The sequence below is a fragment of the Trachypithecus francoisi genome, unplaced genomic scaffold (assembly GCF_009764315.1).
Source record: "Trachypithecus francoisi isolate TF-2019V2 unplaced genomic scaffold, Tfra_2.0 Lachesis_group19, whole genome shotgun sequence".
Lineage (NCBI taxonomy): Eukaryota > Metazoa > Chordata > Mammalia > Primates > Cercopithecidae > Trachypithecus > Trachypithecus francoisi.
Window position 1 is genome coordinate 43,904,748 of NW_022681464.1, and position 26,264 is coordinate 43,931,011.

The 26,264-nt window shown below is 37.5% G+C and overlaps 1 protein-coding gene across 14 annotated transcripts in view; it reads left to right on the top strand.

Annotated features, from left to right (window-relative positions):
• Nucleotides 1–26,264, top strand: part of ANKRD12 (ankyrin repeat domain 12) — a 134,041-nt gene that overhangs the window by 32,496 nt on the left and 75,281 nt on the right. For 9 of the 14 annotated variants that reach the window (XM_033178330.1, XM_033178325.1, XM_033178323.1 and 6 more), the window contains 3 exons: nucleotides 9,039–9,176; nucleotides 15,641–15,788; nucleotides 25,399–25,467. In XM_033178330.1, the coding sequence (XP_033034221.1) occupies nucleotides 9,090–9,176; nucleotides 15,641–15,788; nucleotides 25,399–25,467 (304 nt within the window). In that variant the 5' untranslated portion in view covers nucleotides 9,039–9,089. The remainder of the gene's footprint in view (nucleotides 1–9,038; nucleotides 9,177–15,640; nucleotides 15,789–25,398; nucleotides 25,468–26,264) is intronic. The other 5 variants (XM_033178334.1, XM_033178337.1, XM_033178333.1 and 2 more) reach the window with 1 other exon arrangement.

The window sequence follows — 26,264 nt, forward strand, 5'->3', positions numbered from 1 at the left end:
AGGAGCTCCATCCCGGTGCGGGGTTGGGGGGGATGGGCAGTACTGACCTGTTGCCAGCCTGGACAACAGGTAGGAGGTGTCTGGAGATCCCTCTTAGGAGGTCTCACCCAATCAGGAGGGACAGATCAGGGACCTGCTTAAAGAAGCAGTCTGGCTGCATTTTGGTTGAGATCAGGTGTGCTGCACTGGGAGTAAGCGTTCCTTGCCCAGACTGCCTGGACTCTCCAGAGCCAGCCAGCCTAGAAAGGCTGAGTCAACTGAACCGCAGAGACATTGGCCACTCCTCCCCCTAGGGGCTTGTCCCAGGGAGCGATCAGAGTACTGTTCCTTTAACCCTGGCTGGAGTTGCTGAAATTCCTGCAGGAGGCCCCACCCAGTGAGGAGGGATGGGTTGGGGTCCCACTTAAAAAAGCAGTCTGGCCATGATCTGGCACAGCAATTGTGCTGCCCTGTGAGGGACTCCTCCTCATCAGGACCACCTGGATTTTTGGGTGCAGGCTAGAACGGGTGGGTCAACTGAACTGCAGAAATGGCAGCTGCCCCTCCCCCTGGGAACTCATCCATTTTAGGCAGTCTCTAGCCTGTTGCACCCGCTGGCTAGAATTCCAAGCCAGTGGGTTGAGGTGCCATGGAAGTGAGGCCCGCAGAACGACACTGCTTGGTTCCCAGGATTCAGCCCCCTTCCTAGGGGAGCTGATGGGTAGATTTCTCACCTTGCTGGGATTCCCAAGGCTGGAGTCTGTAAAACTCTTGGGTTTCTGTGTAAGTCTGAGCAACTGCTCTGCCAAGACTCCGTATAGCTCTGTATATTGAACCTAAGGCCCTGGTGGCCTGGGTTCACGAGGGGATCTCCTGATCTGTGGTTGCAAAGATCCGTAGGAGAAGTGTGGTTTCCTGAGTGGGGTTACACAATCACTCACCGCTTCCCTTGGCTGAGGGTGGGGTTCCTTTGGCTCCCCAGTGCTCCTGGGTGGGCCATTGCCCCACCCTGTTTTTTTTTTTTTTGTTATCTGTGGGTCATGCCATCCTCCTAGACAGTCCCAGTGTGAGAACCTAGACATTTCAGTTGAAGGTGCTGAATTCACTTGCTGTTGTCATTCTTCTCTGAGAGCCACGGACTGCAGCTCTTTCTAATTGGCCATCTTGGCCCCTCCTGCCCCCTTCTTGTCTTACAGGTGGAAGCTGAGGAATAATCCCAGTGCTTTGTGAAACTGCTATGAAGAATTTTCAAGTCAAACTTAAGTTGGAAGATAGTGACTAGAGCAAACAGACTAAAATATTTATTTATTTATTTTGTTCATTCCTGAGACAGAGTCTTGCTCCGTTGCCCGGACTGGAGTGCAGTGGCGTGATCTCGACTCACTGCAGCCTCCACCACCCAGGTTCAAGCAACTCCTGCCTAAGCCTCTGGAGTAGCTGGGAATACAGGCGTGCATCACCACTCCTGGCTAAGTTTTTATATGACCAAAGCATTTAAAACATTGATTCTGAGAGAACTCACTAAATGCTGCAGGACTATAAAGTGATCTCAAAATAGACTTTCTGTAGTTGGAACACTTCTGTAGATACTCACTTGTGTTATACATGTGCAGTCTCCATGTCTGTAGCATATAGATTTGCAAATTCTATTATTTCTGTTCCCTGTAGTCCTCTAGGCCACATTGGCAACTAGAGGTGTTTTTTTCTCTCAGCCCTATCTTGTAAATAGTCTGAGTTGTCTTTCTCTGTTACTGGATTTTCCTCCAGTTCTCCCTCCTTTTGTCAATGTTCAGTAGTTTTTCCTCCACAGACATGGTCCCAAGGCTTCTGTCCTTCTTGATCACTTGATCAGCTTTTCAAAGGCTTCTCTGTTTTTTTTTGTTGTTGTTTTTTTTTTGGAGACAGTCTCACTCTGTCACCCAGGCTAGAGTGCAGTGGCACTATCTCGGCTCACTGCAACTTCTGCCTTGCTGGTTCAAGCAGTTCTTAAGCCTTAGCCTTCTGAGTAGCTGGGACTGTAGGCGCGTGCCAGCACACCCAGCTAATTTTTTGTATTTTAGTAGAGATGGGGTTTCACCATGTTGCCCAGGCTGGTCTTGAACTCCTGAGCTCAGGCAAATTGCCTGCCTTGGCCTCCCAAAGTGTTAGAGTTACAGGCGTGAGCCACCTCACCCAGCCAAAACCTCTTTTTGACAAAGTTCAGCCTCATCCTATAGGTGATTTTGTACTCTCTGCTAAGATAAAATTTTCTCCAAATTGTTAGCCTTAGGATGAAGGACAATTCATGAACAAAAAAGAACTATTTGTTTCCTGAAGAGTCAATTTAGTTATTGTACTAAGAAGTTTGTCAAACAAGACTTGCTGTATTGCACTTACCTCAGCTTTCAAGAAGGATGTTTATCTGTGTATCATTGCTGTTGTCTTGAGTTGTGTGTTTTGATTCTGCTAGTCTTGTTATTATAACTTAGCATTAGTTTAGTGACATTGCTATGATGATATTGGTTATCTGTGAGGAGTCACAGCTAGGTGAACATTTCTGTTTGCCTAATATCTTTGAATGATAGAAAATTTTAGTTTGGGTTATAATTTTGACTGAATTAGAAAACAGACAAATACCGTTTTGTTTTTTTGAGACTGGGTCTGGCTCTGTCACCCAGGTTGGAGTAGCACTGTTGCCCGGGCCAGACTGCAGTGGTGCAACCTTACCTTACTGCAACCTCTGCCTCCCAGGCTCAAGGAGTCCTCCCACCTCACACTCCCCAGTAGCTGGGACTACAGGCACATACCACCATGGCCAGCTAATTTTTAAATTTTTTCTAGAGACGGGGTTTCACCATGTTGCCCAGACTGCTCTCAAACTCCTGAGCTCAAGCAGTCTGTCTGCCTTGGCCTACCAAAGTGCTGGGATTACAGGTGTGCGCCTCTGTGCCCAGCCCAAACTCAGTTCTTAAGGCGCTTATACTTTAAAAAAAAAAAAAAAAAGGCATCTGTACATCTTCTTCACCCAAATGATGTTTAGTTTACACTAGAGTTTTTGATGTACGTATGCCTTGGTACCTCAGAATAGCAACTAGAATGTTTTGCCTTCATTATAAACAAAATTATTTAGAAATAGCAGTGATATTGAACAATATATTTTTAGTATCCCTTGAGTGATCCCAAGTAGTAATGCCATTTGAAAAAAAACCACCAAGAGAATACTGGGTTATTTTGTTTTAGAAGAAGATATATTTTACTCCTGTAAATTAGAGTGGAAAACTGTCTAATAGCATACATTTAGAGAATGTTAATCCTGAAAGTCAGTTGCTGTTCGATAATCCTGCCATTCAGTTGCTGTTCAATACATAGACTGGTCTGTAAGGAGCAAGAACATACTAATTTTAAGGGAAGAAACGTCTTCGAAGGCAGAATAGAATCTGTAAACTGCATCATTTAGCCATTGGATAACAAAGTCTACAATAGAGCTTGCAGCTGGTTGGCTTAAACAGGAAAGTAGCCCTGAACAAGTATTAATACCTCTGTGCAGCCCTTAGGGCATGGAAATTGAAGTGCAATCTGTGTAATAGCCACCAAGATTGTTACACAAAGAATGGAGGAACATGAAGAACTCTTCTTAGCCACATGAAGATTCCACCAAGTATTTTCATTTAGCAAGTGGCCATACTGCTATGCATCATTGCCCATCCCCTCTCACTCTCCAGCCACATTTGAGAGTTCCAGTTTCTCACCAACATTTGGTCTTCTTAGTCTTTAATTTTAACCATTCCGGTGGGTGACATCTCATTTTTATTATGTTAAAAATTTAATCATTTAATTGACCCATAATATTTGTACATATTTATGGGGTACATCTGATGTTTTGTTCTATGCATAGAACATATAATGATCAAGTCAGATTATTTAAGGGATATTCATCACTGAGTATTTGTCATTTCTGCGTTGGGAACATTTCAGGTCCTGTCTACTAGCTATTTTGAAATATATAACCTATTGTGGTTAATTATAGTCACATACTGTGATGTCAAACGTTAGAACTTATTTCTTCTATTTATGTTTCTACCCTTTAATTAACCTCTCGTCATCCCCCAGTGTCCACAGATACCCTTCCTAGCCTTTGGTATCTGTCATTCTCTCTACCTTCATGAGATCAACTTTTTTTAGCTCTCACATATGAGTGAGAACATCTCATTAATTTTCCTGGTGACTAGTGAGGTTGCACATCTTTTCGTGTGCTTATTTGCCATTCACTGTATGTTCTTTGCTGAACTGTTAAAAAATCATTTACTCACTTTTAAATTGGGTTATCTTATTGATTCATAAGAGTTATTTATATGTTGCAGATTAATTCCTTTAGAATTATATAATCTAGATATAAGTCCTTTATAAAGATGTGATTTGCAAGTATTTTCTCCCAGTATGGCTGGCTTTTCATTTTCTTAATGCCTTAACGGGATCATTTAAAGAGCAGAAGTTTTTATGATGTATAATTTATCCATTTTTTGGTTTCATAATTTCTGCTTTTCATTGCCTATTTAAGAAATCTTTGTCTAATCCAAGGACACTAAAATATTCTGTTTTCTGCTAGAAGTGGTGTAGTTTTAGCTCATAAATTTAGTGGGTTTTTTTGTTTGTTTGTTTTTGAGACGGAGTCTCACTCTGTCCCCCAGTCTGGAGAGCAGTGACGCGATCTTGGCCCGCTGCAAGCTCTGCCTCCTGGGTTCAGGCCATTCTCCTGCCTCAGCCTCTGGAGTAGCTGAGACTACAGGCGCCTGCAACTACGCCCGGCTAATTTTTTGTATTTTTTAGTAGAGACAGGGTTTCACCATGTTAGCTAGGACGGTCTCAATCTCCTGACCTCGTGATCCGCTCGCCTCGGCCTCCTAAAGTGCTGGGATTACAGGCCTGAGCCACTGTGCCCAGCAAATTTAGGTTTATGATGCATTTTGAGGTAATTTTTCTCTGTGGAGTGAGGTAAGGGTGAAGGTTCTCTCTCTCTCTCTCTCTCTCTCTCTTTTTTTTTTTTTTGCATTTGGATATATAGTTTTTCCAAGACCATTTATTGAAAGGAATATATCCTTTTCCCAGTGAATTACGTTGACAGATTTGTTGAAAATCTGTTGGATTGGATGTATATGTGTAGATCTGTTTCTGGACTTTCCATTCTGTTCCATTAATCTATAAGTCTGTCTTTAGTAAATATTGTCTTGCTTACTGTATCTTTGTTAGTAACTGTGGAAGTCAGGTAATGTGAGTCTACCAATTAATTTTTTCCCAACATTATTTGGACTTTTCTAGGTTCTTAACATTTTCATATACATTAGAGAAACAATTTGTCAGTTTCCAAAAAGAAAAAAAAAGGATCCTGGAAATTTGACTAGGATTGCCTTGAATTTATAGAGCAATTTGGAGAGACTGACATTTTAACAACATCGAGTCTTCTGATTCACAAGCATGGCATATCTCTCTCCATGTATTTAGATCTTTTTCACTTCTTTCCAAAGTGTTTTATATTTATCATTGTACAGTCTTATTATATACATTTTGCTATATTTATCCCTGAGAATTTAGTGTTTTTGATGCTATCATAGGTTATATTTTTAATTTTAATTTCTAATAGCTTATTGCTAGTATGTTGAAAAAGTTTTTCACATATTTGCCATGTATTCTTACACATATTTTGTTATATTATCCCTAAGAATTTAGTATTTCTGGTGCTGTTGTAGGTTGTATTTTTAATTTTAATTTCTAATTGCTTATTGCTAATATGTAGAAATAAATGAATTTTTATATATTGATCATGTATTCTATGTCCTTCCTATACGCATGTATTAGTTCTAATAGCTTCTTTGTAGATATCTTTGTCTACATAGATGATCATGGTATCTGGAAATAAGGCCATTTTACCACTTTCCAAGCTGTATGCCTTTTTTTCTTGCCTTATTGAGCTATATAGGACCGCCAGTAAGTGCAGTGTTGAACAGGAATGATAAAAGTGAACTCAACATCCATGCCTCATTGTTGATCTTAGAAGAGAAAGCATTCAAGTTCCCATCTAATTCTGGTTTGCTGAGAGTTGTTTATTATTAATGGGTATTGAATGTTATCTAACACATTTTCTTTTATCTGTTGAGATGGTCATGTATTTTTATGGTTTGAATTAATACAGTAAATTACAAAGATTGATTTTTTTGACGGGGATGGGGCAGGGCCTCATTCTGTCACCCAGACTGTAGTGCAGTGGCGTGATCATGGCTCACTGCAGCCTCAACCTCCTGGGCTCAAGCACTCCTCCCACGTAGCTGGGACCACCTGCATGGACCACCATGCCCAGCTAATTTTTGTATTTTTAGTAGAGGTGGAGTTTTGCCATGTTGTCCTCAGGCTGGTCCTGAACTTTTGGGCTCAAGCTATCTGCCCACCTTGGCCTCCCAAAGTGCTGGGATTATAGGTGTGAGCTCCCATACTTGGCCTGGTTTAACTTCTTTGTTGTCTACGAGCAAACTTTGTATAGTTTTAATTAAGTTTGTTGAAGTTTGTTTTATGACACAGAATGTGGCCTATCTTGGGGAATGTCCTGTGTGCCCTTAGGAGTATTCTGTTGTTGAGCAGATATTTCTGTAAATATCAATTAGAACCAACTGATAAATGGTGTTTTTCTGTTCTTATATAATCCTTGCTGATGTTCTGTCAATAAAAAGCATAGTAGTTGAAGCCTCCAGCCTCCAACGAATTGATCTGTTTTGTCTGTCAGTTGGCAGTTTTTGTTTTCATGTATTTTGAAGCTCTGTTGTTGGTTGCATACGTATGTAGGATTGGTATGTTGTCTTAGTGTATTGACCCTTTTATCAATATGTCATATATGATGTCCCTCTTCGTTCTGAAGTCTGTTTTGTTGATGTTGTTAATATAGCCACTCAAGCTTGCTTTCTTTCTAAGCACTTGGAAACTCAAGTACTTCCATGGGTTCTTTCTCCATTCTTTTATTTTAACCTACCTATTATTATATTTGAAGCGAACTTCTTGTTGGTTTTTTCCCCACTATCTGACATTCTCTATCTTTTGGTGTGTTTAAGCCATTTGTGTTTTATATAATTATTCATATTTGGGGTTAGATCTATACCATTTTATAATTTTGTTCTTTCTGTTCTTCGTTGCTCAATTTTTCTTTTCCTGCCTTCCATTGAATTATTTGTATTTTTTTAATATTCCATTTTAATTTACCTAGTGTGATTTGTATTACTTTTTGTGTAGTTATTGTATAGTAATTGCTTTAGGGATTACAGTATACATCTTGGACCCAGAAGCTAACTCAATATTAAATGCTTAATATTTGTTGATTGAAGGAATATTTTTGGAATCCAAATGTGATTTTTATTGTTACTGGTGGCATTTTTCTAAGTAGTTATTCAGAAATAATATAAGCTTTTCTTTACATAGAATCTATTTAGTATAATATTATTGCCCTGTAGAATTTTCTCAAAAAATATTTGGCACTTCTTTCGTTCCCTAATAACTTGCTTTGCTTCATCTACAGAGGAGACATCATTTTATCTTCACAGTCTCACTTAGGCTGATGTTTATATCAAAAGCAAAAGCTCAGTTTTGCTTTTGAGCCAGTCTTTTTGTTTTCATGTGGCTCATAACTTGAACTCCCTGAGCTTTGCCAGTGGCTAGCTTTGAGGACAGTGCTGTGTTTAAATGATTGTTTATATGTTAATGAAACAGTTGAATGGCCCCAAGGTAAGTTCTGCTTCTTGAGTGTAAAGTTAAAAATGTTCCTTAATTTCTTCATTTGTTTCCTCTATAAAATGAAAGATCTGAACAATTTTTCTTTGGTAGTTTTTTGTGTTGTAATGTAGTCTAATTTAATTATTGCCAGATTAATATAGTTTTGATAATTTACAAATTAGCTCAATTTATTTAAGGGAGTTTTGGTTTTGCTTCTGTCAAAACAAAAGAAATTTTAAAGCACTAACAGGACAGCAGATTTTACTAATACTCTGTTCAAGGTGTCTGAGTTTTAATAATTTCCGTAGATACTGGAATGACAGCTGACTTGTATCTATGATATCCATCTGTAGGAGATTTATAGCATGAAAGAGTTCAACGTAATCTTGTCAGTCATTCTGCTTGTTGTTGTAGCCCAAGTAATACTCCCCTTGGCCAACAGCCTCAATCTAGCCCAGTGCTGTGCAGTAGACCTTTCTGTGATTACATAAATGTATATCTGTGCTGTATAGTACAGTGGGTAGTTTAATTTTGTTTTAATTAATTTTAAATTGCCACATGTAGGTAATAGATTATCTGACAGCAACATAGTTGTAGCCTCATAGGTTCCTCTTTAACATGTAAAACCCCTTGGAATTTTTTCTGCATCATTCAGGCATAAACTTATCGTAATCATAAGCTCTTGGGAGAATCTTTGACCTATTAAGCTTGTAGAATAGGAAAGAGAAGGCTGAACGAATTGGAAATAAAATAATGTATACAGTGGTGATTGCAGTACGATGGAAGTATATTAGTGAATAGTTTGATAAAGTGACTAAATGGCTGAGGATGTTCAGTAAAGAAAACAAACTGCTCTAGGGATTTTAAATGGGAAGGATTTAATATAGGGAAGTAGTTGTTGTAAAATTACTGATCAAACCTAGCAGGTTCTTGGTTGGGTCTTCAGAAATGACCTCCAAACCAACACAAAACTACAGGGGCATCGATTAGGAGCTCCCATTATGGATTCCTACTGAAAAGAGAAATGTCATTATGGATTCCTACTGAAAAGAGAAATGTTTGGTCACTGCTTCCACTTTCACTGCTTCTGGATACCCAAAGCTGGAGATGTTACTTGTCTAGAGAATATGGGAAGAAATTTATAAAAGTAATTCTCCTTTCTTTTTGGTGACAAGCTGAGTGGACTTGACTAAGATAACCTCTCTGAGAAAATAAGGTATCTTACAGAGACAGAGAGAGAACAAATTGAACTAACTGTGGTTCATAAACTTCAAGTAGGTTCTATTGTATATGTATTCAAAAAATAACTCTTACCTATCCATTCTTTACAGATCCAGGATGAGAAGACTGACAAAAGAAGAAGCTAGCTGAACAGCTATAAAATGCCCAAATCTGGGTTCACAAAACCAGTTCAGAGTGAAAATTCTGACAGTGACAGCAATATGGTGGAGAAACCATATGGAAGAAAGGTCTGTATGATTATACTAAAGATTTGTTGACTTTTTGAACTGGGAAAAAGACTCCCAATTAAGTATTTTTAGTAATTTCTCATAAGATAAAAACCAATATGGATGCCGGGTAAACCCAAACCATTTATGCCCTTTAGAAATAAATTGGATTCCTGGGGAAGTGATTGTTTATCATTCCCTAAGGTGAACACACAACTACTAAGTAAAACACAATTACTAAGATTGTGCAATTAAGAAATAATGATTGAGAGAGGGAAAAATTTTTATTATTAATCATTGTCAATGACCTGTAATTCTGTCTTTTTATATCTATCCTTTTTCATTATTACGTAATTTAGACCCTCAGAACCTTCATTTGGAGTCCTGCAATTTGTCTCCTAACTGGTCTCACTATTCCTAGTCTCTCCTTATCTCTGGTTTTATACATTGTCTTTGAATTTTTTTGTTTACCTTTTTAAGTCTTTTTTAAAGCCATTTTCTTATGGAAAGATGTCTGAGGTGTTCCCAGACATTTTTAGCTAACAGAGTTGTGTAACCATCATCACAATAAGGTTCTAGAACTTTGCCATCCTTCTGGAAAGATCGGTGTTGCCCATTTGTAGTGAGTCTCCACTGCAACCCCAAACCCTCCAGGCAACCCCAAATCTGCTTTCAGAATCAAGTATAAGTTTTCAAACTATTCTTTTCAAAATCGTTTTGAGTCCTTCATGATTTCATATAAATTTTAGGATCAGCTTGTCAGTTTCTAGAAATACCTGCTGGGATTTTGAAGGAATTTTTTTGAATTTTTTCATTGCATCTGTAGATCACTTTGAGTTGTATTGCCATCTTAATATTGTCTTCCAATCCCTGAACATGGAATATCTTTTCATTTACTTAGATCTTCATTTTGTCTCAGTAGTGCTTTGTAGTTTTCAGTATAAAAGTGTTGCATTCTATTGTTAAATTACTTGTGAGTATTTCATTCTCTCAGTGCTATTATGGATAATTTTATTTTGGATTCTTTATTGCTAGTACAGAAATATAATTGATTTTTGATGTAGTTATCTTTGTATCCTGTGATCTTACTCAATTATTAGTTCTAACAATTTGTAATTCCTTAGGACTTTCTACATATGGCATCATATTATCTGTGAATAAAGATAATTTTACTTCTTTTCCAGTCCGGATATTTCTTGTTTTGCTTGATTACCTTTATTCCCCCACTTTTTTCCCCCCGATTGCATTGGCAAACTCTTCTTGATTACAGTATTTAGTCCACTTACATTTAATGTAATTATTGATATGACATATCTGATGATAATTTATGTGTGCAATTTTGCTCTTTATTGTGTATTTCATGTGTTTTTTGTTACCTCTTTTATGTTGCCGTTTTTGGTTTTAAATATTTTTCAGTGTACTATTTTAGTTTCTCTGATTTTTTAAAACTGTTTTTTGATTTATTATTTTAGATGTTGATCCTAGAGATTGTAATAACATCCTAATTGATCACAGTCTACTTACAGGTTGATCTTGACACAATTCCAGTAAAATATAGCAACTTTGTTTCAATATAGCTCCATTTTCTTCCTTTGTGTTATTTATATAACATCGATTACATCTGGATATGTTATTAACCCAACAAAAGAATGTTATAATTGTTTGATACAAAATGTATCTTTTAAAGAAATAAGAGAAATCTGTGTTTATGAAGTTTCGGATTTCCCCATAAATTTACTGATTTTGGTATTCTTAGTTTCTTCCTATAGATGTAAGTTACTATCTGGTATAAGAATTTTCCTTAGTACTTACTATAAGGCAAGTCTTTAGCCATGAATTCTGTCAGTCTTTTTTTGATCTAGGTAGGAATATCTTGATATTGCCTTTTTTTTTTTTCCTTTTTGAGGCAGAGTTTTGCTCTCTTTTGCCCAGGCTGGAGTGCAGTGGCGTGATCTCAGCTCACTGCAGCCTTGACCTCCCAGGCTCAAGCAATCCTTCCACCTCAGCCTCCTGAGTAGCCGAGACCACAGGTGCACACCATCATGCCCAGAGATAAGGTTTCATCATGTCACCCAGTCTGGTCTCAAATTCCTGGCCTCAAGTGATCCACCTGTCTCAGCCTCCCAAAGTGCTGGGATTACAAATGTGAGCCACTATGCCCTGGCTGATTTTGCCATTTTTAATAAATAGCTTCATTGAGATATAATTCACATATCATACAGTTAAAGTATACAATTCAATTGTTTTTATATTTACAGAGTTGTACAGTCACAACCACAATCAGTTTTAGAAGTTTCACCCCAATATATACTCTTGAGATAATGAGAAAGATAAAAATAACATCTTAATGTTATTATGAAGATACTGACCTTGCAGATCTCCTCAGTGGGTCTCAGGGACCATAATTTGAGAACTGCTATACCGGTGTAATAAGCTCATTAATGAAACTACTGAGTGTATAGTGATGGGAGGAAAAAAGGAGAGAATGCTACTTCACAGGTTCAGGGATAGCCTAACAGTAGAATAGGTACTTCATCTGGGTTCTCAAGGTTGAATACATATTTGACCAGAAGGAAAGTGAAAGTAAAGGGTAGTATAAGTGAAAGAAACAGCAAATGAAAAACTTGTTGGGATGTAGCCTATGAAGGATGGAGGATGGGAGGTGAGTCTAGCACTAGACAAAAAGCAGTCCCTTATAGCCTTGTGTGCCTTGTGAAGGATCTTGGAACTTTGTTGTCAGTGACTTGGGAGGGAAGGGTCATAGAAAGACCAGTCAGAGTGCTGTTTAATTAAATATAAGTAGGAGGCAGTGTGGACAGTGGCTTTCAGGATGAAGAGAAGTTGGCCGATCAAAAAGCTGTTGAATGAATTAAACTTGTGTATGGAGAAAAAATTGTCTGGGTCCACTCTGATGTTTGTTTCCATTACTAGGTTAATGATCGGGCCATTTCCTGAAAGGAAATTCAAGAGAAGGAACAGGTTGTTTGAATAAATTTGCTTTGTACTTGCTGAACTGAGTTGGCCCTGAAAACATCCAAGTAGAAATGGTTAGTAGGCAGTTACATATGAGTGTAAGAACTCAAAACAAGTCTAGATTGGAAATAAATATACGAGGATTTGTATAAAGTAAGTATGGAAAAGAGTGTACAAAGAGAGTGTTTTATAAAGTGGCACAAGAATGCAGGAGGATATACTCTGAGGAATTCAAATATTTTAGGAGGAGTAAAGAGAAAGGAAGAGGAGGACAGAGAGAGAACCAAGGGAGTTTCCACAGAGAATGGCTAAGGGAGGAGAGAGTCTGCATTGCCAAATGCAACAGAGTTTAATAGGAAAGATGCCATTGAAGCATTTTAAATGATCTTGATGAAAGTAGTTTGCGTGGAGATGTGGGGACAGAATACAATGTTAGACTTGAAGAAAGCATTAGAACTTTTATTTCTGCATGTTTAGGTATAGTGAAGGTTACATTTGTGGAAATTCATCTGGGCTACTTGATGCCACTTTTTGGATTTGAATTTATAAGGCTAAACTCAGTGAAGCTTTAATTGTTCCTATGTGCTTTTCATGTATCTTTTGAAAGTTGTCACTAAATAAGTAGTGCCTGAATATTGCCCTCCTAAAAGTGGTTTCTTTTCTTTTCTTTCTTTCTTTTTTTTTTTTTTGAGACGGAGTCTCGCTCTGTCGCCCAGGCTGGAGTGCAGTGGTGTGGAAAACATGTGATTTCTTAAAAGTGTAGCAACAATAGCAAAAACCAAATACTTCACTAACATATTTATTTATTTATTTATTTATTTTTTTTGAGACGGAGTCTGGCTCTGTCGCCCAGGCTGCCGTGCGGTGGCCGGATCTCAGCTCACTGCAAGCTCCGCCTCCCGGGTTTACGCCATTCTCCTGCCTCAGCCTCCCAAGTAGCTGGGACTACAGGCACCCGCCTCGTCGCCCGGCTAGTTTTTTGTTTTCTTTAGTAGAGACGGGGTTTCACCGTATTAGCCAGGGTGGTCTCGATCTCTTGACCTCGTGATCCGCCCGTCTCGGCCTCCCAAAGTGCTGGGATTACAGGCTTGAGCCACCGCGCCCGGCCAAGTTTTTTAATAGTATAAAACTAAATAGTGCATTTTTTTTTTTTTTTTGATACAGGATCTCACTCTGTTGTCCAGCCTGAAGCACAGTGGTGAGGACATGGCTCACTACAGCCTCAGTCCTCCCAGCTCAAGCAATCCTCCTGCCTCAGCCTCCCAAGTAGCTGGGAACACAGGCGCATGCCACCATGCTTGACTAACTTTTAAATTTTTTTATGGAGACAAGGTCAAGGTCTCCCTAGGTGGCCCAGGCCGGTCTCAAACTCCTGGGCTCAAGTGGTCTGCTCGCCTCGGCCTCCCAAAGTGCTGGGGTTACAGGCATTAACCACCATGCCCAGCCAACAGCATTCTTTCATAACTTTTTAATATTCCCTCTATAGTTGTATTCAGGCTCAATCTCAGTGTTGTTTTTTTTTTAATCTTTTCTCTGATTTTCATTATTAGATTTCACCAAAGGTTTGTTTATTCATTTGCTCTTTTAGAGTCATCTTTTGGTTTTATTGCTACTTAAAAAAAATGACATTAATTTGTCATGCCCCTTTTTCCTCCTCATCTCTCCTTTATTTTTCATGTTGGATTGAAAACTGGTATCTTTTATAGTTTGAATCTACTTTTCATTTGCTTTTGAGAAGTTCTACAATCATGATAAATATCACTTATTATCATAGCTTGGGAATGTTCTTTTAAGATCTGCTAAGGCAATGTGGCTTATTTATCAGTATGAAGCACATTTCTCACAAAGGAGTTGTCATGCTCTGATTTTAGATGTGCCGTATCAATTTGGATGTTTGATTATAGGAGTGAACTTCATATTACCTATAGGTCACTTCACCTGACTGGGCAAGTACACAGTATTTTTATTTGGTATGTCATTCTTTTTCTATATTGAATTATAAACCCATTTCTGGTTTTCTGATTTAAGAAATAGGGTTGTAATGTACTGACCTGGATAGATTATTCTGTGGTTCCTGTGACCCTTACGTATTTTCTTCTTTATTGATAAATAATAGTGGTTCTCAAAATTTACTGTGCATCAAAATCATATGGCAGGACTATTAAAACAGATCATTAGGCCCTAGCCCCAGAGATTCTGATTCAGTAGGTCTGAGATGATGTCTGAGATTTTGCATTTCTAGTAAGTTTCTAGGTGATGCTGATACTGCTAGTCAAGAAGCCTTTTGAGAACTACTGATACAGTTTGTTTGTTTGTTTGTTTGTTTGTTTATTTATTTATTTGAGACAGAGTTTTGCTCTTGTTGCCCAGGCTGGAGTGCAGTGGTATGATCTCAGGTCACTGAAGCCGCTGCCTCCCAGATTCAAGCGATTCTCCTGCCTCAGTCTCATGAGTAGTTGGGATTACAGGCACCTGCCACCACACCTGGCTACTTTTTTGTATTTTTAGTAGAGACAGCATTTCACCATGCTGACCAGGCTGATCTCGAACTCCTGACCTCAGGTGATCCCCCCGCCTTGGCCTCCCAAAGTGCTAGGATTACAGGCATGAGCCACTATGGCTAGCCAACTTTATTTTTTAAATAAAATACCATCAGTTTGATTCAATTCAGAATTGCTTTTTAAAATTTACATATTCATTGGTGTTATATCTAGATATAGTGGTTCTATTCAAGATATTTTGTTTTACTGTTGTTTTTAAAGTGTTGTTAGAAGTACCATTCAACCCAGCAATCCCATTTTTGTTTACCCAAAAGAATATAAATTGTCCTATTACAAAGACACATACATGCGTATGTTCATTGCAGGACTACTCACAGTTGCAAATGCATGGAATTAACCTAAATGCGCATCAACAGTAGACTGGATAAAGAAAATGTGGTATATGCATACCGTGGAACACTATGCAGACATTAGAAAGAATAAGATCATGTTTTTTTGCACAGCAACATGGATGGAGCTGGAGGCCATAATCCTAAGTGAACTAATGCAGGAATAGAAAACCAAATACCACGTGATCTCATAAGTGGGAGCTAAACGTTGTGTATACATGGGCGTGAAGGGAACAGCAGACACTGGGGCTTACTTGAGGGTGGGAGGAGAGAGAGGATCAAAAAACTGCCTATCAGGTACTATGCTTATTACCTGGGTAATAAAGTAATCTTTACCCCAAACCCCAGTGACATGCAATTTACTCATATAACAGACCTGCATAGGTACCCCTGAACGTAAAATATTTTAAAATACATATAAAATTATGTTATTAAATAAGAATAGGGAAATACGAAACAGGTTAGGAAAAAATGTACTTGTTGAAGCTGAGTCTTGAGTATATTGAATACAGTGATAGTAACACTGTCTCTCTTTTTGTGTATGTTTTTCCCTAGTAAGGAGGAGTTTCTATACTGTATTGCTTAGCTAATGTTGATATAACTTTATTTGACTTTTTAATAGAGTAAAGACAAGATTGCATCCTACAGCAAAACTCCAAAAATTGAACGAAGTGATGTGAGCAAGGAGATGAAAGAGAAATCGTCCATGAAACGTAAACTTCCTTTTACCATTAGCCCATCAAGAAATGAAGAACGAGATTCAGACACAGGTAGAATAATTTGCTGTTCTCTGGTAAAATCTTGTTCATTCTTTAATTCTGATTTTTGTTTCTTGTACACCACTCCTCTTGACATCCCAGTTTATTGAGAAATATTTGTATTTCACTGTTTCAGATTTATCATTTTGGGGCAGAAATTCATCTGTCATGCCAAGTGTGGTTTCTAACCAGAGATGAAAACAATTTTCTTTATTCCTTACTCTTTGAATGTTTATTGTGAATTTCTTTATCAAGAAATTAATTTTGGGGGGAGCACTCAAATGATTAAAATTTACTCAGTGATAAGGAAGCAATAGAATATGCAGATTTGAGAAAAAGTTGTTGAGCTTTTGTGAACATAAGGTCACACCCCAAAGAAGTTTAGGCACTTTAGATTCAGAAATGAACTAGAAACATGCATCACACACATACACACACACACAAATTGAGGCTAAACTGCCTCAGTGCTTTTCATAGAATTTTTGTTTCCCAAAACTCCTACATACCAGAAATTGATAGTTGAAATCAGCCAATCCCGGTTATTCATAGCAGATGAGATTCTTATTATTACTATCTAATAAATTACTAGCTTGTGTTTTAGCCCTGAACTAACCGATTTTTGAAACTAATATAAACTTGAATGTATGTTTTTACTGTAGTTTTAGTCATTGCATGAAATATTAATAATGAACTGTTCTTAAAAATGTTTTGGCCTCAGAGAAAGTATTCCATTCTGAGTTTACATACATAGATTATATTCTGCCTATATCTTTCTAGTCATTTTAATGGTCAGTTTAGAAATGATCTTAACTCCAGAAACTGAAAATACTCATAAGATTTTTGAAACATTCTATGCTAACATAGCTTTAGAAAATCGTGTAGTATATGCTTTTGGTAGCCAGGTCTTCTTTTGTGTATTTTGCCACTGCTGTTGTGTGAATTAAACATTGTTCTTAAACACTCATGACATTTTTAAACTTTGAAGATTGCTCTTTCTTGCAGTGATTACGAAGTCATGTGCTTTTTCATTTTAAGCTACACTGGTTTCTTTGAGATTCCGAACCTATTTTTTTCCTCCCCTGAAGCATCCTAAGTGATATTCTCAAGCTATTACTAGGTCGCTTAGCTGAGAAGAAGGTGCTTATGTGCCTTTGGACAGCCATTTAAGATTGAACTCTTCTCGCATATTAAAGGTTTCTTTGCTCGTAATTTTTAAATTACTCACATTACTCGGGTTTTGTTTTTCAATGAGAGTATATTTCTGATAGTTGTTCGAAAAACGGATTTTGATAAATTTGAAGAATATTAATATTTTTAAGGAATAAAGTTTCAAGATAATCTTTTCATGAGAACCTTTGTCATTAGATCAGATGGATTTTTATTTTATTTAGAATAAAATAAAGGAGAAAATGTTACTTAGGAAGATAAAAATTTAGATATTGAATAAATGTAATCTAATTCATATGTCTAAAATTGGGTTATATACACTTCCCCCTTACATTTTGTTCTACTATTGGACTTTAGTTGGGATATCGTAACTCTCTGTAAGACTGTTTCATAACACTTATTCTTCCATTTGAAAAGTTACATGTTGTCACCAAACAAAATTTTGATGGATTTAAAACACAATTGACCCTTGAACCATGTGGGGACTAGGGGCGCTAACCCCATCCTTCCCCCACTTACACAGTCAAATCTGTGTATCTTTTGACTTCCCAAGTACTTAACTACTAATAGCCTGCTGTTGACCAAAGCCTTACCAGTAACATAAACAGTCAATTAACACATCTTTTGTGTATTATGTTATTTTTTTCTATACTAAGTCTTAGATGACATGTTATATTATTATATACGGTACTCTTTAAGCTAGAGAAAAAAAATTACTTAAGAAAACCATGAAGAATAGAAAATATATTTACTGTTCATTAAATGGAAGTGTATCATTACAAAGATCTTCATCCTTATTGTCTTCACACTGAGTAGACTGAGGAAGAGGAGGGGTTGATCTTGCTGTCTCAGGGATGCAGAGAGGCAGAAGAAAATTCTTGTGTAAGTGGATCTGTGCAGTTCAAAATCAGGTGGTTCAAGGTCAATTGTATTTATTTTTTTGGTAGGCTTTATTTATAAATTTTAGGAAGTAATAGATGACGTGTTTGGTTTAACATATCACACACAATGAAAACGTTAAGGAGGATTTCCCTAGTACCAGTACAAAATGTGTTATTTAGATTCAAGTGTCTTTTATATAAGTAAAAAAAAAAAAAGTAGAATTCAGTACCATTAAGTGATATTTCCCATATGAAAAATACAGCATCAGACTTCATATTTGACATTGATCTTTTTTGTGTAGTATGCTATATTTTAGACTATTGGCTGAAACTGTGAAGATAAAGATACAGACGGGAGAAACATCCAGCATTTATCAAAACCCTTAATATATGTAGTATTTAAAGATCTTTTAAGTGTGAAAAGGAAACTCAAAAATGGGAAAGTTGACCAAAAAATACAAGCAGTTCAGAACAATTATAGTTGGCAAAGAAATACATGAAAAAATACATCAGTAGTAGTCAAAGAAATACAATTTATGATGAATGACAAAATTGTTTTTGGTCTGAATCACCCAGTAGTTACAGATTGGACATAGGAATTTGCTTTAGTGGGTCTAAATTATAGAAATACTTTGTTTAAGGTAAATAGGACAATGTATATAAAAAATTGTTTCTTAACATTTGACTAATTTTTTCTTTGGGCATTTATCATAATAATGACTATTATTATTTTGAGACAGAGTCACTCTGTCGCCCAGGCTGGAGTGCGGTGGTGCCATCTCAGCTCACTGCAACCTCTGCTTCCTGGGTTCAAGTGATTCTCCTGCCTCAGCCTCCCATGTAGCGGGGATTACAGGTGCCTGCCTAGCTAATTTTCATATTTTTAGTAGGAACGGGGTTGCGCCATATTGACCAGGCTCTTAACTCCCGACCTCGAGTGATCTGCCGGCCTCAGCCTCCCGAAGTGCTGGAATTACAGGAGTGAGCCACCATGCCTGGCCTCTAATAAATAATTATTGATGAAAGCATTTGTTTTTAAGGATGTTTATCTCTGCCTTTTTTTTTTTTTTTTTTTTTGAGACGGAGTCTCGCTCAGTCGCCCAGGCTGGAATGCAGTGGTGCGATCTCAGCTCACTGCAAGCTCCATCTCCCAAGTTTACGCCATTCTCCTGCCTCAGCCTCCTGAGTAGTTGGGACTACAGGCGCCTACCACCACGCCTGGCTAATTTTTTGTATTTTTTTGGTAGAGATGGGATTTCACCATGTTAGCCAGGATGGTCTTGATCTCCTGACCTCGTGATCCGCCATCTCGGCCTCCCAAAGTGCTAGGATTATAGGCTTGAGCCACCGCGCCTGGCCTCAGCTTTCTTTATAATAGCAAAAATATCAGGAGAATTGTGTTGACTAATACAGGATTTATTAAATTATGATAAATTCAATGAAGAAATAGAGTTTTCACCCTTAAAAATAATGTTGTAAGGCTGGGCATGGTGACTCACACCTGAAATCCCAGCACTTTGGGAGGCCAAGGCAGGAGGATTACTTGAGGCCAGGAGTTTGAGACCAGAGACCAGACTGGCCAACAGAGTGAGACCCTGTATCTACAAGAAAATTAAAAAATGAGCCAGGCTTGGTGGTGTGCGCCTGTAATCCCAGCTACTTGAGATGTTGATGCATGAATATTGCTTGGCCTGGTAGGTTGAGGCTACAGTGAGCTGTGATCCTGCCACTGTACTCCAGCTGTAGAAGAATACATAATATGGGAAGATGATCATGATATTGGAAGTAAAAAATTAGATTATTAAACAGTATGTGCTATTTGCATTAAAATTGTAATTTGTGTATTTACATTTATTGTGTGTATATGTGTGCACACATGTATATTAACACATGGAAAGATTAAGACTGTCTAAATATAAGACTTTTTTCACTGTAGGAACTATACCTGTTGAATGTGTTTTGGGTACAGAACAAAATATAAATGTGAAAAACCTTGACTTAAGGAAATAATAGAACAAGGGGTAGGGAATAAAGAGAAAGCATACCATCTTATCTCTTGTAAGCAAGGGATGAACTGATATTATCTAAACAAGTGTATAGTTTCTTAAAATGATTATATAAACTTTTTAATGTTCCTGTATTTAAAATTCCTTTATATTTTTGTTTATATTTATAGTAGTATCTTTTATAAGGAAGAAACAATGCCTTTAGTTTTTTTTTAATGTTGGATTAAAATAAAATTAGTCTGTAAGCCTTTTATTTCAAAACAGCATATGTGTATTATTTGCTTGTTCTTACATAAATTTATTACTGTCTCTGCTAGTTCCTTTGTCATTAGTATGTATTTAGATGGATGCTGAGAATGATGCTTGCCAGAGGTTAACACTTTATTTCTTGGATGTGGGGTATCTGTTACTTTCTTCTTGGTCCTTTTTGTATGGCTTGAATTTTTGAAATAATGGATATATGTTACTTTTATAAAGTCACTACTTTTTAAAAGAGGTATTCATAACATTGTCCAAGGAAAGCCCACTGGCACCCCAAATTAGCAGTAATGCTGTCTACTGAATGAGAGATTCCTAGCCTTCATTTTGCGAGGTATCATAATGTGTCTTAAATTTTCTTTTTTTTTTTTTTTTTTTGAGACGGAGTCTCGCTCTGTCGCCCAGGCTGGAGTGCAGTGGCCGGATCTCAGCTCACTGCAAGCTCCGCCTCCCGGGTTTACGCCATTCTCTCGCCTCAGCCTCCCGAGTAGCTGGGACTACAGGCGCCCGCCATCTCGCCCGGCTAATTTTTTGTATATTTTAGTAGAGACGGGGTTTCACCGTGTTAGCCAGGATGGTCTCGATCTCCTGACCTCGTGATCCGCCCGTCTCGGCCTCCCAAAGTGCTGGGATTACAGGCTTGAGCCACCACGCCCGGCCAAATTTTCTAAATTCTCATTTATTTAATACTTACTAATTTTTTTTTTTTTTTTTTTTTTTGAGACGGAGTCTCGCTCTGTCGCCCAAGCTAGAGTGCAGTGGCCAGATCTCCGCTCACTGCAAGCTCCACCTCCCGGGTTCACGCCATTCTCCTGCCTCAGCCTCCCGAGTAGCTGGGACTACAGGCACCCGCCACCTCGCCCGGCTAGTTTTTTGTATTTTTTAGTAGAGACGGGGTTTCACCGTGTTAGCCAGGATGGTCTCAATCTCCTGACCTTGTGATCCGCCCACCTCGGCCTCCCAAAGTGCTGGGATTACAGGCTTGAGCCACCGCGCCCGGCCAATACTTACTAATTTTTTTAAAAAAGAAAACACTTTCTAGAAAAGTAAGTGCTTGGCTAGACAGAAAAAATTAGGGAATGAATTACAACATAATTTGAAATCAGACCAGTGGGTCCTTGTAGCTCTATCATAGTACTATGTTCATTCTGAATGAATTTATTTCAACAAATCATTAACATTGTCTTACTGTGTCAAAGAATTCCCATGAATTTTGTCCTGTGGAACATTAAGCCAATATATATGATGACCTATTGAACCTATGGAAGTAAAAAGCAACTGCTTATCTAAAAGACATTTCTTACAGCTACATCAGGTTGCTTTATCACTAATTTTTACCTTCTTTCATTCTCTGCTACTCTAGAATTGACAGGATAAATTTTTTAGTTGTAGCAGAGGTAAATCATGGCAGTGTTTATTATTGAAGATTTTGGAATCTGACTAGTGTTGACCCTCAGTCCCCTACAAGCGTTGGCCCAGTAATTTGACTTCTTTGTAAGTCCCAGCTTCCTTATCTGTAAAAGTACATATAATAGTATCAGTTTCAGAGAATTGTGACCTTCAAGTGACATAGCATGTATATTTAGCTTGTAAAACTAAATTAAACATAACCAAAAACTAACACTGGTTTAATTACATAGGAATTTTACAGTTTAATGCAGTAAGAAGGCTAAGCATAGGCAGTACAGGGTTGGCATAGCAGTTCGATAATGCCATCAGGCTCTGATCTCTTTTCATCTTAATGCTGTGCCACTCTTAGGTCATACATGGGCTTTGTCCTTAATCATTTTGCCTTATAATCACAAGAGTATTGCTTCTTCCTGGGTAGAAAGTAGGAGGGAGAAGACCAAGGACAAAAGTGTTTTTCTCCCAGTGAGATTTGGCCTTTTTGTTTCTGCATCTGATTGGTTAGGCTATTCTAGTTGCAGGGGAGTCTGAAAAATCATACTTTCAGCTGGGCATATTGTTTCTCTGATCAAAACTGGGGTATTCCTGGTAAGAAAAAGAGAATGAATATTGTATAGGTATCATATAATATCTGCCACCATATATAGTGTAATCAATAACTGATAACTTTTGTTATCTTTAATAATTAATACAGTTTCCACCTAAGTGAACTTTATTCCTGCATTATCAGTCACAAAATCATACTTAATTTCTTTCCTAGTCTTACGGTGTCCAAGGGAAAGCCAAACTCTCTTAATGTGAGAGTGTTAAACAGCTGTCTTGAGGCTACATGAGAGAGTCTCTTCTTGGCCCTCAAACTAAATTTATAATTCTTTTGTTACGAATAATGCCATCAAGAGCATCTTTGCAGATTGTAATGTTTGTCATACACTGAGTTGTTTCTTTATTCATTCCCAGGAGTAAGGTTACGGTGTTGTAAGGGTTAAACATTTCTATGATTCTTCATGTTTCTCCAAAATAATTATACCTAGTTAGAAAGCCTCCAGCAGTATATGAATGTTCTTTAACCTCAAATAGCATTGGGGAACATGTTTTTCTTTAGGTTGATAAATCTGATGTTCTATAGAGATAAACCAGTAGTCCTTTGTCATATTAGTTTGCATGTTTAAATAATCAGAAAGATTGAATGTCTTTCACTTTTTTCTTTAAGTAATTGTTTCCTCTTAGCATTATTAGTAGGCAAATAGTCTACTAATTTTTTTGGCTGTTTTTTTTTTTTTTTTTAGTGATACAGAGTGTCGCTCTTTCACCCCCCCTGGAGTGCAGTGGCACAGTCTTGGCTCACTGCAACCTCTGCCTCCCAGGTTCAAGCAATTCTCCTGTCTCAGCCTCCTGAGTAGCTGGGATTACAGGCATGCGCCACCACACCCGGCTAATTTTTGTATTTTTAGTAGAGGTGGGATTTCACCATGTTGGCCAAGCTGCTCTCAAACTCCTGACCTCAGTTGAGCCACCCATCTCGGTCTCCCAAAGTGCTGGGATTACAGACGTGAGCAGCTGCGGCCAACCTTTTTTTGGCATTTTAAAAAGATAATATGAGAAAATTCAGAGAACACAGTATGATGTGTTCACTAAGTCTGTGGAGGCAGTTGTAGAATATGTTGAAATTTTATTAACAAAATCTCTGCCAGCCAGTCTTGGTTCTATTTTCCTAAGACTTTAGATGCCATTTAACGGTTTACCATATTACAGTGTGACTCAATCAAATTTGAGGAGAGGAGCTTCTTTTAAAAAGAAAACAGATAGATACAATTTTTCTGGGAACTATATTAAAATAGATAAAATTAGTGCTTTGCTTAGTAAGAATAATCACCTTTGGTGATTTTTTTCCTGGCAGTTATTCATGAAACATTTACCTCTGCCCCCTTCCTGATATTTCATTATGAAAGTTTCAAACATACAGTACAGGCTTTTAAAAATATTTTTGGTATTTTTCTCTTATTTCCTTGCAACCCAAGCAAAATATTAACTTAAAAAGATTGGTTTTAAAATACAAGTATCACTTGTTTTGCCTCGCTGTGAAGAACATGTGTGGGAGAGAGAGTGGCTCTGCTTTGCACTCAGTGTTTTATATCAGTCTCATAAACGGTGGTAATCTCATACAGCCTAGTCTTAGTACAGTGTAAAAGGAAGTAGTTGAGGAAGGGGACAGGGATATGTTAATAGAAGCTTTAATTTTCCGGTTCCTGAGTTAAAGCTTTGTAGACTATGCAAATGCCACCAATAGAAACGTAGTTGTTTGAGTAAAAGCCAAAGAGTGTGTGGGGTCAGAGTGGTTGCTTACTTCCAAAGGAAGATTTGGATAAACTGTTAAACTACATTAATGTAATTGAAACGTTAGTTTATTCACTGTGGTTTAATCTATTAAAATAATATCTGCTTTCAACAATTCATTTAATCCTATTGGCACAATTTAATGGTTGCTGGTTTGCTTTGCAATCTATGGTGGTTATTTAAATTTTTTTGCTTGTCTGTCAAATACTATTTTTCATGAAATTTTTTAGTTGGTAACTTAATGTATTCCATTTTGCAATATGTGTTCATTGAAAGTTTTACCATTCAGCCCATTTACCTGTTTACTTTAGAGTTGGTCTAAATGTTATTGATGATTCCTCTTTCAGTTGAGTGAACTTTCTCATCACTAAACTTTTAGGCTTATCTGTAAAATTTTCAAATACGATGCTTAGTGTTTATTTGTTCTCTTGTTTTTTTTTTTGAACACTTGGTTACTTATACCTAACTGAAATCATGAATACTGTGTAACAGTAATCCTGGGAAAAAGTTTGTCAATTAAGGATATGAAGATCACAATAATATTGTGAGTTGAAATGGCATTTGTAAGTCAAAATATATTTATAAGTAAAAATATCTGCTCTGGCCATATTGCCAAAGTCGGTTCTCCATATTCATATTTCTCTGTCATGAATTGTTAGGCAGAATTCCATATATCTCTCTCTCTCTCTCTCTTTTTTTTTTTTTTTTTTTTTTGATACGGAGTCTCCTCACTCTGTCACCCAGGCTGGAGTGCAATGGCACGATCTCAGCTCACCGCAATCCCTGCCTCCCGGGTTCAAGTGATTCTCCTGCCTCAGCCTCCAAGTAGCTGGGATTACAGGCATGCGCCACCACACCTGGCTAATTTTTGTATTTTTAGTAGAGATGGGGTTTCACCATGTTGGCCAGACTCGTCTTGAACTCCTGACCTCAGGTAATCCACCCACCTTGGCCTCCTGAAGTGCTGGGATTACAGGTGTGAGCCACTGCGCCCAGCCAGAATTCCATATTCTTAACTGATAAACTTTGTTTTGATTTAGGTTACTTTCTTTCCAGGCAGTCTTCAGTAGTAATCACTGTAGTAATTTATACCATTTGAAGTGTATATAATTTGTGGAAAGGTCTGTGGTGTAGGATGATAGTGCAGTCCAAAGTGTTCTTCTATCTCCAGAGTAGTTTTGGCACTCGTAGAACAAAAAGCGTAAGACAAGTTCTAAACAGAAAACCAGTGATAAAGTACTGGTGCTTTTACTGTTATTCAGAGGTTGAAAAAATACATAGCCTCGAAAAAACTAGTATGTTTTAATATATGACATCAGTAATACCTGTTATTGAAACTGCATGATTGAATTTCCCAACTTCAAGATATTTTTGTTGAAGAATTTAAAATATTAGGTGTTGATCAAACCTGTGTTTTAAATATAATTTTGGCTTTACTTTAAAAATAATATTTTGGCAAAACAATGACAGCTTATTAACTGGTGGTCTTTTGAAAAATGTTGGTTTGTTGAATTCTGCATTTCCCTCCGTGTGCTTTTTTCTCTTCTCCTGTCTCTTCTCATTCTGTAGATTCAGATCCAGGACATACAAGTGAAAATTGGGGGGAGAGACTTATATCTTCTTACAGGACATACTCAGGTAATTAGATTATCAGGTGCTCCTGTTTAGCCAGTGGTTTCTGTCACATTTACAATTAATTATTGTACTATAAGTAACTTATTTTCAAACCAGTATATAGATAATCTTTGGTTAAACAAATGAACTACATGGGTGACACCACATTTTCCCGTTTTTGCTCTGAGGTACTCAGTGTATCATATCCAACACAAGCTGTGTGGACCTTGTAGTAGGACTGCTATATACCTCCACTCTGATTTTTTACAGCACAATGCGGGGAACACCATTCAGTAGAAAACAGTGTGAAGGTCAACCCCTGGTATTGCATAGTGCAGTGACTCCTGTGGGAAAATACCCAAGTGTTTTGTTGTGTACCCTTCACAGGGTATACCAAGTGTACTGATTTCAGTAGATAGTGTCATCTTACCCTTTAGTCATGTGATGTTTTTTAAAAAACACATTTAATACAATTTTTTTCCATTGAACTCATTAGCCTTTATTGACTTTGTTGCCTAGGTTAAATTTAACTATTAACTAAATTAAAATACCAGGTCACCTAGAGAAATGGCATTACCACTAACTGTGTTGCAACCTCTCTGTTAAGCTGTGGCACCTGTTGTTATATGTTACTGATTCATAATTGTTCCAGATAGAATACAAGAGAATATACAAGTATTGTGTCCTCTTAAAGAGTAAATGTGTTTTCTAGTATGTGAAAGCTAATTAAATGTTTTTTGATTGTCTTTTTTTAAATTGACTAACATTGTTATCTCTGAACTTAAATAAAAATGTTAATTTTTTTAGTCCCGGGGTGTTTA